This window comes from Cucurbita pepo, chromosome 14, assembly GCF_057944985.1.
Source record: "Cucurbita pepo subsp. pepo isolate OVF chromosome 14, ASM5794498v1, whole genome shotgun sequence".
Lineage (NCBI taxonomy): Eukaryota > Viridiplantae > Streptophyta > Magnoliopsida > Cucurbitales > Cucurbitaceae > Cucurbita > Cucurbita pepo.
Genome location: NC_141811.1, coordinates 5,007,501 through 5,022,034, shown reverse-complemented (window position 1 = coordinate 5,022,034; position 14,534 = coordinate 5,007,501). Strand labels below are relative to the sequence as shown.

At 35.2% G+C, this 14,534-nt stretch overlaps 3 protein-coding genes across 3 annotated transcripts; 1 reads left to right on the top strand and 2 right to left on the bottom strand.

The window, feature by feature from the left end:
- Positions 1 to 192: 192 nt before the first annotated feature.
- LOC111809950 (transcription initiation factor IIE subunit beta) lies at positions 193 to 5,972 on the bottom strand. The gene is made up of 5 exons (XM_023696439.2): positions 5,759 to 5,972; positions 5,340 to 5,627; positions 4,421 to 4,552; positions 4,187 to 4,303; positions 193 to 780 (listed from the first exon to the last, which is right to left on the bottom strand). The coding sequence occupies exons 2-5, from the start codon at positions 5,586 to 5,588 to the stop codon at positions 454 to 456; spliced, it is 825 nt and encodes a 274-aa protein (XP_023552207.1). The 5' UTR covers positions 5,589 to 5,627; positions 5,759 to 5,972; the 3' UTR covers positions 193 to 453.
- Positions 5,973 to 7,318: 1,346 nt separating this feature from the next.
- Positions 7,319 to 9,579, bottom strand: LOC111810727 (small ribosomal subunit protein eS10z). Its single transcript, XM_087117245.1, has 6 exons — positions 9,556 to 9,579; positions 9,441 to 9,516; positions 9,152 to 9,200; positions 8,769 to 9,048; positions 8,420 to 8,555; positions 7,319 to 7,535 (listed from the first exon to the last, which is right to left on the bottom strand). Exons 2-6 carry the CDS (start codon positions 9,441 to 9,443, stop codon positions 7,455 to 7,457), a joined length of 549 nt encoding a protein of 182 aa, XP_086973371.1. The 5' UTR covers positions 9,444 to 9,516; positions 9,556 to 9,579; the 3' UTR covers positions 7,319 to 7,454.
- A 2,629-nt stretch (positions 9,580 to 12,208) lies between these two features.
- LOC111809794 (protein ROH1A-like) lies at positions 12,209 to 13,827 on the top strand. The gene has a single exon (XM_023696222.2). It carries the CDS (start codon positions 12,303 to 12,305, stop codon positions 13,506 to 13,508), a length of 1,206 nt encoding a protein of 401 aa, XP_023551990.2. The 5' UTR covers positions 12,209 to 12,302; the 3' UTR covers positions 13,509 to 13,827.
- The last annotated feature ends 707 nt before the right edge of the window (positions 13,828 to 14,534 follow it).

The following is a 14,534-nucleotide window of genomic DNA, read 5'->3' as shown; positions in this document are numbered from 1 at the left end:
TGCAATAATTTACTATATCATTCCTTTGTCATATCAAAATTTGTAATATGAAATCAATCCTATAATATAATCCTTTGCACACGGAGAATTCTTGTTGGTTGTTGAACTTGAACGCACTGAACACGAATGGGTCAGCAATACAAGGTTCAAGCAAATAGGGCTGTGGCAAATGAATGTAATGGACATATCAACTGTTCTAAAATAAAATGAACTTGAAATTATAGAATTTAGAAGTTTGCACAAATGATCAACTTGTAATGTCATATGTCTAGTTGAATGAACCTCTCTCTCTTATATTCAAATTATTCAATTACTTGAAGTAAAGGCAGAACATTCACAAAAGGCAATACATCAAACAGTAGGGATGGATGGATGGATGGTTGAATGCTATCTACAGAGTCCTTGGACTACGCATATCAGCCCACAGATGACAGTATAAGAGCATATGGTTCTTTAATTCTTGAAGAGCTCCGGAAGATGTGCATTGGTGAGCTTGGTCCTCTTGCTGATCTCTTGCTTCTTTTTCTTCGGCTTTGGTTTCGAGGACGCCACGTTTTGTGCATTGGCTCGCCTCTTTGCAGTGTTGGTAGCAGGCTTCATCCCATTCTTCTGCAGATCCTTTTCAACATCGAGCATATCACGAGGTAATTCAATTTCCCGAAACAGTTGCTTCAGATCATCGTCTACTTTGATTTGAATCCGAGGGTCATTTGGGTATGCAATATCTTCTTGTGAATCAAAGTTCGAGAGAAGCCAAACCTGGCCTGAGGCTTTTAGGGCCTAAACAAGAGGGGAAAGGATTATGCAAAGCTAATGGACTGTGTTTTCCATTCATTATATAACCAAAGAAGAGTACATCCATGTGCTTTCCATTCATTAATAAGCAAAGAAGACGGTTCCATCAAAACAAAGTTCATAAAGTTGGGGAGGCCAAAAAACTGGTGATCAACAAGTATGGAAACAAATAGACATACTTTACAAGAAACAACCTCCAAATCAATACCTATAAGTAAAACTCGTGACGTATCAGATAAATATGGACGTATCAGATATTTACAATAAAAAGAACCAAATTCTAACAGAACTTCCATAGTAATCTACTAGTGAAATAAAATAATTACTTCTCTCAATAACTGATAAACTGATCCACAAGCGCAAGGAAAGTTCATCTTTTTTCACTAATATCATGAAGAATGCTTGTACTGTTGATTTTTCAAACATTATTTGGGAAGTTGACATAACTTAAGTCATAATGAATCTCTGAATGCCATACCAAAGTCTTCAAGCTCAATAACATGTTATCTTCAAGTTCTTCATCTTCATACTAGCCTCAAATGTTTTACTCTGGTTACCAAGATCACTTCGAGGAACTGAAGTTGTTGTGACATGGATTTTTGGACCCTACCACCTTTTTTTAGCTTAATGGTACAAGTTTTATACCAAAAGCAATTCTAGTATATTTCTGAAAATTCTCAACTACAGCTTAGATGCATCAACCATAAGAATAATGCTTCCCTTTGGACATTGGTTTCCAAGACTTGTTGTAACTATTGTTAGACCTTATTCTTTTAGATTGGACTCTTTTTCGTTTGGTTAATCTCAAATTGGCTCCTCTTATTGGATTGTACTTTTGTTTGCTCTTTCAATTATTTCATGTTTTTCAGTGAAAACTTTGCTCCTCGTTAGAAAATCCATTAGTTTTGACGAGGATTATAAATCATGGGGTTAAATCCTTTGATTTCAATTTTAACTGCTCATAGATAACATTATTCTCTACCACTTTTGGGAAGGATTTTTTATTCTTTTTTTCTTTTCTTTTTTTTTTTTTGGGGGGGGGGGGGGGGGGGGGGGGGGGCGAAAAACCGAACTTTCTACTAAAAAAAATAAAAGAATACAAGAGTGAACAAAAAACAAGACCGGTATCATACTTACAAAACGGTTTAGTGACCGAAGCCCAAATGGAAGCATTAAAGCTCACCAACCCCCAAACCTCCACTCTAGATTTCCCCACATCCCTACAAATTCTACTCTTACGCTCCAACCAAACATCACACAAAATAGCAAGGAAGCTTGCCTGACAAAATACTATACGCTTCTCCCTAAAAGGGAAGTGCAAAGCCACCTCTTTCAAAAAAGAACACCCATCCCTATTCCGAGCCCCAATAACCCCTAAAGAACTCTGCCACTGGTCCTAATGGTAATTCACGAACTGGCACTTCCACAACAAGTGACTAGGATCATCATGATCCCTCCTACAGAGAATGCACGATTGCGGAAACAAGGCAAAGGAGAAATGCCTTTGGACACAATCTAAGGTATTGACTCGCCCTAATAAAACCTGCCAAGAAAAAACCTTTACATTTTCTGTAACTTTTATCTTCCGTAAAGGGGAGAAGACTATCGCCTCAAGAGCAGCCGATTAGCCGATTAAGCAGGGGGAGAGGATAAAAGGTTGAAGAAGGAATGACAAGAGAATCATCTATTAGGATCAGGGGACCACCTTCTAATTTCTAACATCCCTCCTCCCAGGGCCGGTCTTGAAGGATAAAAAGAAGATCTATCACCTCAACCTCCTCTCTATCTGATAGAGGGTGACGAAAGTGCAAAGAATCAAAGAAGATTGGTCAGTAGATGACAACACTGAAGCCACCCGATGTAACTTCTTATCCGAGAGAAAGTAGAGATGAGGGGAAAAATCACCCAAAGTTTGTCTCCCAAAAAACAATTAATGAATTGAGAAAAAGAGGGAAGACTTGAAGATATAGCTTTCCAGAGGAATTTACATTCACCCCTCGACTCCCCACTCGAAGGTCATAACTGTCCGCAAACTGAAGAAGCGAAAGATAGACTAAGTCCTTGCCCACCTTAAAACTCTTGAAAACACCCTTATCCACACCAGCTGATACTCATCTACACGACATCCACCACCAAGATAAAGAGAAAAGGAGAAAGAGAACCCCCTTGTCTAAGGCCTCTCATTGTTGAAATCTTACCTCTAGACCTCCCGTTGACAAAAATGAAAAAATTAACTGACCTAATACAATTATACATTTTACCTCTCCATTTAACCCCAAAAAACTTTCTTCCCTAAAGCTTTGTCCAAAAAGTCCCAATCCACATGATCATCAACTTACTCAAAGTCAATTTTAAAGATAATCCCCTCTTCTTTCCTTTCGTTTCCTTATGGTCCTCAATAGCTTCATTAGCTATAAGCACTTGGTCTAAAATTTTCCAACCGGCTATAAAGGCACCTTGAGTGTTAGAAATCGTATTAGAAAGGACTCATTTCAATCTTCAAGCTACCAGCCAAGGTTTTCACAATAGCCTTAAACAGGAATTGTTGAATGAACAAAGCCTTCTAGTGTACAAGGAGACACTACAGTCTAACCTGGAAGAGAATTAAACAAGCTGACTTGTGAGGTATAACATGACCAAGAACCCAGAACATTGACATGAATAGTTAGCAAGCCATACAGGCATCAATCAGATTTCTGTAGGAAGAAACGAACTTTCTCTAAAATCAGTCTGGAACTGGAGGAATGGAGAGAAGAGAAGAAAAAACGAGGAAAGAAAACACAAGGGTATACTAGCGAAGGACATTGGGGGCTTTCCTCACAGCTAGTTTGGTAAACAAATATTTCCTTCTATTTTCGTTTAAGGTTATTGGGTACCCAAAATCACCATTCAGCAGCTACCAAAGAAAGTTGTTTTTCATAAACTCTCAAAATACCCCTTTTATTGGACAAATCAAAACTTAATATCTTAATGACTTTAATTTACACTATGTTTAATATCGTATACAAATAAGAATCCAGGTCCAAAATACCCCTTTTATTGGACAAATCAAAACTTAATATCTTAATGACTTTAATTTACACTATGTTTAATATCGTATACAAATAAGAATCCAGGTCTCAACAGACTCTTGCACTAATCTCCAGAGTAATTAGAATTGTAAACTACTTATAATTCCAATTATTGTGCAAAGAAAATACACAGCCTTAAAATCTCAAAATTTACACTAGACATTTGATGTCCAAAATAGTCAGTATATTAAGCTTCACAAAGGTTGTTACCCAAGCAGTTCAAATGAGGAGAGCGTCATCCAAGGGTGATATGTTATTTTCACTTTTTCGAATTTAAAACGGGGAAAGCATATAAAAAAAAAATTCTCAATTACACATACTTGCAAATCTTCCATAACACTTGGATAAGAATCCTTGAGATCAATGACAGCAATGCCTTCTGGAAATTTCCGAATCAAGTAAAGAAGTTGATTCTTATCCTTCAGATCATGCTTGGACTGAATACATCAAAAACAGAAAAAAGAGGAAAAAACATCATCTTGAATGTTTAAACTTTTAAACCAAACAAGAACAAGTTCATGCAAATTATACAGGTGCTTGAAAAATTAAATTACCTTGTAAGAGAAACGCCTCCCATCATAGTGCACCTTTGGGTTATTCCGCAAACTATCAAAGACAGCTTTGTTGGAATTTATATCAACATAACATGATTCATTGATTTGCTCAGGTGTAAAGGCTTGTCTTGTCTGTTAACATGCACAATAAGCAAGCTGTAAGATTGTAACATACCCCTGAGGTTTGAATTAACTAACAGTAGAGAGAATGCATTTCAGGACTTTTTTTAGCTTTTCCACAGCCAATTCAAAACCAGAGAGTACGAGAAGGGGATTGGCATGTTCAAATGCATTTTTTTTCACCAACACAAAGTAAGGAAAACGACCACATAAAAGCCATTAAAGAGGATCCTAGCTCCTCTTGCCATCTTAACGGGCAATCACAAGTTTCACTACCTGAAAAAGTACTCAAACCAGCCAAATCTCCCGGTTCAAAAATTGATCATTCAGAAAGACTTGTATCGAATTTAGCAAAATTTGGACAGACTAAAAACAAGAAATATGATAAATTTCAGCATAAGGTCTGCTCATTTTGAATCTATCTGTGTCTATTAACATGACATGTTTGGGAGTGACTTTGAGATAGTTAAAAACACTTCTTATATTAAAAAAAACACTAAAAACATGTTTTTAATACTTGAAAATTAATTTTGATGTTATGAAAATTACATATTCGTACAAAATCAAACATTAAATTTATTTTGAATTATAAAAAACATGTTTTTAGAGTCCTTTTGATGAACATGGCAAAAGTAATTTTAGCCCTTTTAAAATCACTCCCAAAAACATGCACTAAATCCTACCCTATACACAGCCTTCCAAAGAATTCGATCGAACACAATAGTCCAGGTAAAGCAGATAAGGTATAAGTAAGAAAACAAAAAGGGGGAAATAAGAAAGATGGGCGATAGGTGTGAACCTCCAGAAGCAGGTCAATAACCCTCTTGATCTGAGCCCCGACTGGGGATTTCCTTATGCTGTTAATGTGTTGAAGTCTCTCAGTGTCATTTGAAAATTTTATAGCAGGAGCCGGAGGTCTTGAAGCGGCTGGAGCAGGCGTAAACCTGGGTGTAGTAGTAGTAGTCTTGGATGCAGCAATGCCAGACAAGGTAGTCTGACATCTTTCTTGCTGTCTCTTAAACCTATCTAGTTTTTCTTGCAACGCCATCGAATCCGAATCCCCTCAGAGTTTCAATTATACCCAACCCTAACAACAAAAACAACGATAGAAATCATCAAAATAGATTCACCCATGAAAATCAATACGACGGGCATCGCATCAAGTCCAACCAACAATTGAAAATACGCAAAAAAAGAAAAGGGTAGTAACTAGAATACCACAAATTGCATCGGTTAAAGAGAACAGAATCGACCGCCGTGGATAAGACGACGGTGGATCGCGGGACGATGTTTAACAATCTGTAGTATACGTAATGGAATGGATTGTTGAATGGAGTTCGCCTCTGTGCAGCTATGGAGATCGAGAAGAAGGAAGATGGAGGCTAGAATTGGGAAAGCGCGCGAGAGAGAGATATGGGGGATGTGTGCTTCGAGGAAGGTTAAAACGGGTTCGAACCGACGAATTTCCATCGCTGAGCAAACCCAAATTCCAACCCGGGTTCGAACCCTATCCGTTGGGATAAAATGTCTCCATTTTTTATTATTATTATTATTATTATTCGATGAATGAAAAAAGTTATATATATTTAATTTATAAATTTGAATTCCCTTTTTACCTTTTTTTTTTTAGTTCAATAACTACAAAAATGAAAAATAAAATTATCTATAAAACTATATCTGATATTTTCTTAATTATTTATATTTACAATTTAAATATATCTGACATTTTCTTAATTATTTATATTTACCATTTATGGTAAATAAATCATGGTTCTAATTTTTAGTCTTATATTTTAAACAGTTTTAATTTCTATATTTTCTTCAATTTAACTTATTTGAATCCTATAAATATCAAACTAACAATAAATAAATAAATAAATAAATAAATATATATATATATATATATATATATATATATATATATATATATATATATATATATATATATATATATATATATATATATAGTAGCACCTGTCTATGCTCTCTTTACTGGAGTTTTAACGACTGATTGTTTCGTAGCTCGCTGCGTGACTTTATGGATGTTAAACCCTGAGGGAGTTGAAGAAAGACCCCCAGTTAAAGCAAGTCATGCCACTTTTCAACATGATGAACCTTGACCCTTCCTTCGACCCTGAGGGAGTTGAAGAAAGGCCCCGGTTAAAGCAAGTCATGCCACTTTTCAATATGATGAACCCTGACCCTTCCTTCGGTGTCTTCCAATCAGAGTTGAAGAATGGCCCTGTCTTCCAATCAGTCTTTCTTTCGTACTCCCTTCTTTCTCCCCTTTGGTTAAAGCAAGTCATGCCTTCTTTCTTCCAATCAGTCTTTCTTTCGTACTCCCTTCTTTCTCCCCTTCGGTTAAAGCAAGTCATGCCACTTTTCAATATGATGAACCCCGATCCTTCCTTCAGCGGCAAGAAAAGAAGTTGACTTCGTTGACCCGAATTAAGTTGCGAGATTGAAAGGTCCGAAGGACTAAGCTTCACCCAATATGCATATATATATATATATATATATATATTTTGTTAGTTTGAAGTTAATTTCATCACAATTGATATAATAATAATAATAGTTTAGTTAAAATATTATTTTAGACTTTTTTAACATACAAAATAAGTACATCGTAGGAAGCCTATTATATATTAAAGTAGAAGGTTGTAGAATTATATGAGCTATTAAATAATCAGCAATCTTAATAAAAATAAAATGTATAAAAAATGCAGTTTGATTAAAACTACAAGAATCTGCTTAAAACAGTAATAAAAGACGGTCAAAGGGGAAGAACAAAATTTATACTTGCAAAGTAGTGGTGTGTTTTAAAGTCAACTTCAATTTGCACAATGAAAATTTGACATTAATAAGACTCCCAAAGCTAAATGAAAGGGGGGAAAAAATGCTAAGATCATGCTTTTCATGGAAGGTTTGAGCTTGCTGCAGCTCCTCCGCCATAGCTACCAGCTCCACGGCCAAATCCCGGCCTTCCACCAGGACCCTGAGAAATTTTTTAGGGTAGAACAACAATGAACATAACCGTGTCAAACTTCTTTTAATCGAACTTACATTAAAGATCACATCGAGGTCCATCATAAAGTTAAAATTCATTCAAAATAACTTCCGTGACCATATAATACCGTGATCGGAATACCGGACCCAAAAAATCAAGTTTTTATGACATTTCAAACATTTCAGCTACCCATTTTTCTATTACAAGTATTCATCCGTGGATAAGAGGCGATTCTCGCCACTAGACTCTTATGTTCACCTAAAACCTCAATGGAAAATAGTCAACTTTGTAACTTTGTAACAGTCATACTGTCCTCTTTGGACTTTCCCATTCCCTCAGGGTTTTAAAACGCATCTATTAGGAAGAGGTTTCCACACACTTATAAGGAATGTTTCGTTCTCCTTTCCAACCGATATGGGATATCACAGGTTTATCCCTAGAAAATCATTATATTGCTAGTGAACAGAGACAAAGACATGAAAAAGCCAAAGATCACTACTATTAAACATTTTAATCCAAGTTATTAACTGCTCAGACAAACTGATTAGGAAGCACTTACGGAGGAAAGCATCAACAGATGAAGAGACTAATCTATAACAATAAGATGTAATCCAGCCTACTCGAGAATATCAAAACCATTTTACCATGCACAATGCTGTTACCCTAAGTAAAACTCTAACTACCATTTTACCATGCACAATGCTGTTACCCTAAGTAAAACTCTAACTATATAGATGAACAAAGATTGTATTGCTTTTAATGACGCTCTACAATAACCACCCCAAGGGTAGAACAAAAGCAGTAAAAAACAGCATTTTTTATGTGGAATCATCAACCATATTACGGATAGCACGATTATATAAAATAATTACCCCAAAAGAAGGCCTGTAATCTGCAGGAGCTCCTCCCTTGTCACCCCCAAACTCGCCAGCAGGTCCACGAGGACCTCCACGGTAACCATCACGGTCACCAAACCTCCTCTCACCACCCTCAAAACGAGGTGGACCCCTGATTCATAAGAATCACCAAAATTCAATCAGAATGCTGATAAGAATAAATACAGCTTGCAAAATAACAAAACACATGCAAATTACACAAACAGCTATGCAAATACACATCCACCTATAAATCTGCGACTATCTACAATCCGTAGTTCAAGAACACAGATCAATCAGCAATAAACCGCAATGAATTAATCAGCATTGTAGATATAATTTATACCGTGGGCGATCACCGGGTGGTCCACCAAAGGGCCTACCAGCGGGCTTAGCTTGTTTCTTCAAGGTAGCAGGGACAATTTCAGAAGGAAGATTGAGGTAAGTTCTGAGGAACTCAATGCCATCGTTGGTGAGGTACCAGTAGTAATGCATCCATGCAAATGTCTCGCGCACATATTCCTTGGACTTGAAGCTCTGCATCAGCTTAATAACCTGCAAATTAGGCACATCGATTTCTGGGTGCTTGGCCAAATTGTAGTCCTTCTTGGCAAAACAAACCCCCTCTGAAATCATAACAATACAAATAAATAAAATCACACAATCATCCTCGAATCAGAAAACTGAAAATAAAAACGCTAGCTTAAGAGTGATCGAGTTTGGTTATACCTTGAAAGAGATACTTGGAGATCTCCCTACGGTTCTTCTCTGAAATAATCTGAACAGAATCAACTGAAAAATGAGAGGCCGAACACTAAACCCTAAACTAAAATATAGCCTTCTCAGCCGAATTCAAAATTAAACCACTACAACAATTCAAACTACACAATTGGGTAACAATTCCAACTCCCAGATCGATTCCTTTTGAAATACCCCATTACTCTAAAACCCAGAGAACTGAAACAAACATAAATTAGACGCAGTGATAGAGAAGAAATTAGAAGAAGAAGAGAGGTACCATGGTTGAAGTTCAGCAAGAACTGAAGACAGCAGCAGTCGAGGCAAGAGGCGAGAAGAATGAGGAGCAGGAGCAGGAACAGGAGCAGCCGTGAAAAGAGATGGAGCAGGAGCAGCCGTGAAAAGCTTCTAGGGTTTGTGAGTGTTAAGTGGGCCGATGGGCTGCGTTGGCTTGGGCCTCTGGCCCATGTAGAATTAGCTGGATCGGGTACGGGAGGGACAAAGTAGGAGATGGGCACCCAGATATCCGCACCGACACGTGTCTAGGTTAAATTTCAAATTTTATTCCATGCTGTAATTTACCATTTATAATAAATTTTCTATTTAATTTTATATGTACAAAGCTATTAGCCATTAAAAATTATTCCTCATTATTATTATTTTAAAATACGTATTAAATCATAAAATTTTTATTTATATATTAAAAAATAAATAAAATGAGGTAGGTTCTCGTGTTCCATATAAGTACCTTATGAATAAGGTATACACGGGTTAGATTTAACAAATTTTATGAACCAATTCAAAATTTCAAATGGGTAGGGTCAATGACCCACACAACTCGAATAGATTTCACAACTCAATTAAACCCTTATATCTCTATTCTTGGATTGTGTTCGGTTGTCGGGATTTTTTTTTAATAAAATTATACTTCTTCACAACAAATATTATATAATAACTAAAATCCAATAAAATTACTATAAATATTTTAATTTTAAAAAAAACATGACAATGTTAATATTTTTAGGCCAACCGTCCATATGACAATGTCAAGTTTCTGTCGGCTTTATGTTTTTTTTTTTTTTTTCTGTTTTTTTTTATTTTATTTTATTTTTAAACTAACTCTCCACCACCAATTATTTCCCACATATCTCCTAAAGTTCACTCCCAATATTCATTTAGATATTTTTGAAATATTGATAGAGATATACACTCTCAATTAAAGTTAATATTAATTACAATAAATAATAACAATTTTAAATTTAATTCTTAATATTAAGCTTTCGAGATATATTATATAGTACTTTAAATACTATGAATATTTAGATTAAACGAAGTTTTTAAAAATTTTAATTCGGGGTATTTAATGGCATCTGAGAATTTGTAAAATAATTTAACCTAATTAAATATTTTAATGTAATTAGTTATGAAATTTTAAATTTGTATGCAGAAGATTTCAAAATTTTAAAATAAAAAAAATATATTGATTTTTGTATGGTTGATAATTAAAGTTTTATTTTCTATGAAATTAAATTTTATGATTAATACGTAAATTTAAAAAATGTAGAAAAATTAAATATGTATGAGATGAATATATATTAAATATATATGAATATAAAAAGTTAATGACTAAATTTGTATTTAATTTAATATATATTTAAATTAATTGTTATTTGGTTATTCTTATACGCGTTTGGGATGTGTGACGTATTAGTTTAAGCCCCTTTCACAATTCTAAATTAAATATTATTCTAAATTAAAAAATACCTTAAATTAGAATATTGTTTTTTTTATACTAAAAATAATATGAAAATACCATTTAAAAAAGTTTTAAAAAATATATATTAATGTCTCAATATATTATTAATTACTTTTAAAAAATATATATTAATGTCTCAATATATTATTAATTACTCTCATGTGACCCTATGCTCTTAAAGTTTATCCTTATTTTTAAACAAATTTTATTTAATATAATTCCTTTTTTTTTTTTAACTAATATTGTAATTTTTATTTAATATCATATAAATATTATTAATAAGTTATAAAATATATGTGTATAAAGACAAAAATGTCCTTGCATCATAAAAAACGCGTTTCTCATTCCAATTTTTGTCAATTTTTGTTTCAACGTTTATTGTTTAGGTAAAATTACAAGTAAGTACTCGATTTTACTAACAAGCTCAGGTTTGTTTTATATAACGAATATTCGACATTAATATGATTTAAATAAGAATAATTAATTGAATGTTAGAAGAACATAGTGAGAAAGAAAATAGGTCTGTGAGTGAAGTTTTCAAAGTAAGTTTGAAGAAGATGAGAGGAAAAAAGTGGAGGTGAGGGGTGGTGATGGGGACGTTAACAAATGGCTGAAATTTCTTAATCAAATACTGAATTTATTGAGTTTTTGTGTTGGGACCCACAATCAATATTCATTTTTTATTTATTTATTTGTATGATTCTTATAATTTTCTTATGGTCACTTTCAAATGCATCAACTCAGTTCATATTGATGTTCTAAGTTTCTTATAAAAACTTGCATTTAACAATAATAATAATAATAATAATAATAATAATAATTTATTTTTGTATAAAAAAACAAGGAGGGGAAGTTGAATTTATCGAAATAATTATATATATATAAGTTGAATTTATCGAAATAATTATATATATATATATATATATATATATATATGATATTTTCGATGTTAATATATTTATTAAATAGTTTTCACTTTTCGACTTAAATTAATTTTGATAATATATATATATATATATATTAATTATTGAATAATATTTTTTAAAGTAAAAATAATTTAATTAATCCAAGCCCTGAAATAACTAGCACAACAGAAACAAGCATAGGCAAGTAATAATGGTAAAAAGACGAGGGCATTTCGGGAAAAGTGAAAAAGTTAATCCTCCAATTATTATTTAAAATAAAAAAAGAAAAAGGAAGAATCGGTCTCCCGGTTCTCTCACCCCGAACAAGCCGTCGCCTAAAATATTTATTTTATTAATAATATATAATAATAAATTTAAAAAAATAAAAAAATAAAAGCAAACTACAAAAACGCCCTTCCCTTTCCATTTTTACCAGCAAATTCCTTCCTTCTTCTTCTTCCTCTGAAAATCCTCTGCAACTATGCCGGCAACCGAATACCAAGGCTCCTTCCTTGGCCGAATCAGCATCCGCAGAAACCAAGTCATCTCCATGGACGGCACTCACGAGCAGGAGCTTGAGGATCTCGAGCTTTTTCAGAAGCATGTTTCCGAGCGGTTTTCCGATTTACTACCTCCTCCGCCGTCCGATGACGTTTCTTCCGATCCTATCCTCTCCATCGCCTGGCTTAGAAAGCTTCTCGATGAATTCCTCTGCTGCGAGGCTCAATTTAAGGCACTCCTCATTATGAGCCGCGATCCTTCTCAGATTGTTAAGCCCCCTCTCGATCGTCTCGTCCCGGAATTTCTCGATCGTGTTGTTAAAGCTTTGGATATCTGTAATGCCGTTCTCCACGGGATTGAATCGGTCCGTCAGTTTCAGAAAGTCGCTGAAATCGCGATTTCCGCTCTCGATCAGCGCCCGATTGGAGACGGACAGGTTAAACGAGCGCGTAGGGCTTTGAATTCGTTGATTACTTCCATGGCTGTTGAGGATAAGGATTTTACCAACAGTAAATCGACTGAGAGGGCTTGGTCTTTCGGCCGTCGTGGTAGTGGTGCTCCTGGCACCGCTACCGCCACACCGCAGCATAAGGACCGAATCGCAGGGCAGTTTCGGTCTCTGTCATGGAGTATGGCGAAAGGATGGTCCGCGGCAAAGCAGATTCAAGCGATGTCGTCGAATCTGGTAGCGCCGCGCGGTGGTGAGTCGTCTAGTTTGCCGCAGACGGTTTATCTAATGAGTACGGTTTTGGTGTTCGTAATGTGGACTCTAGTTGCAGCGCTGCCTTGCCAGGAGAGAGGCGGCCTGCCGACGAACTTTCCGGTGCCGAAGCAGTTGAGTTGGGCGCAATCGATTATCGGACTACAGGAGAAAATCGCAGACGAATGGAAGAAGAAGGAGAAGAAAGGAAGTGCTGGATTGTTAGAAGAGATGCAACGGATGGAGAAACTGAGTCAATCATTGATCGAATTCACAGATTCATTCGCATTCCCGTTGGAGGGGGAGCGGCTGGAGGAGGTGGCAGGGATGGCGGCGGAACTGGCGGAGACGTGCAAGAAACTGGAGGAGGGATTAGTGCCTTTACAGCAACAAATCAGAGAAGTTTTTCACAGAGTCGTGAGAAGCAGGACAGAGATTCTCGAGCTTTTGGAGCTTACTGCAAAAGCAACCTCGCCAATTGGGTAAACAGAAATCAAAGAAGAAGACGCCATTAACACGCCATGATTACTGCTAAAGGAGCTTCAAAACTCACGCATGAATTCCAGCTTTTTCTCGAAGCAATCAAAACCCAGGTAGATTTTGTAAGACTTTTTCTCTTTTCATCTCTCTTTTGGGGATTATTTCTTACTGGTCTCTAATTTTGTTTTTTCTTTTTTTTTCTCTCTTGAAAATTCCTTTTTGTTTTATAGAAAAAGGAATTTATAATTGTGGTAATCTGCAGATGTAATTGTGATGAAGTATATGGTTTGCTGAAATTGAAATATATAATTATACTTTATCCTTATTTTTAAATTTTTTAAATTTATTCTATACTATACATTTATTAGAATAAAGATCGGATTGATTATTGATCCTGACCATGTTTTAATTATGATCTTCTTTATTTGAATGGATTTAATAGGTATCTCGTGCAAGATTGACAAATTAGGTACTTATTTTTTGTATACAGAAAATCAATCGGTTACATCTACCGGTAGTAGTCAATTATTATAAATCAAAGTATTTCTAACATGTCACACCTTGTGTGGGGTGAAGTGATGGGCTTAGTTGGGGCACCCAGAGAAATCCCCACTTGAGGCCCAAAGTCTCTTGATAATATACATACACGTTGGTAGTGAACTAGCCATAAACGACTTATTTACTACTAAAAATATTTGGTAATTCTCTAAAATCACATCGTGGTTTCATCATAAACATACACAAATATTCATGATAGACCGTGACGAGTAGAGGACAATAGGTTGGTATCATAGCCAGCTAAGCATTATTCTCTATATTTTATATAGTTAGCTTCGTGTTTTGTTTAAATTCTCACGCAAATTAAGGCTTGAAAAGCTTAATCAACTAGCTACTTACCTCAAAAGAACTTTAAAACGTGGGAAACGTCACGTTCTAACGTGGAAACTGAAGAAAAAAAAATGAAACAAATCGAATTGAATTGATCTAATCTTACGTAGTGTGCACACCCTCTTCCTTTTTTCTCGTCTGGCG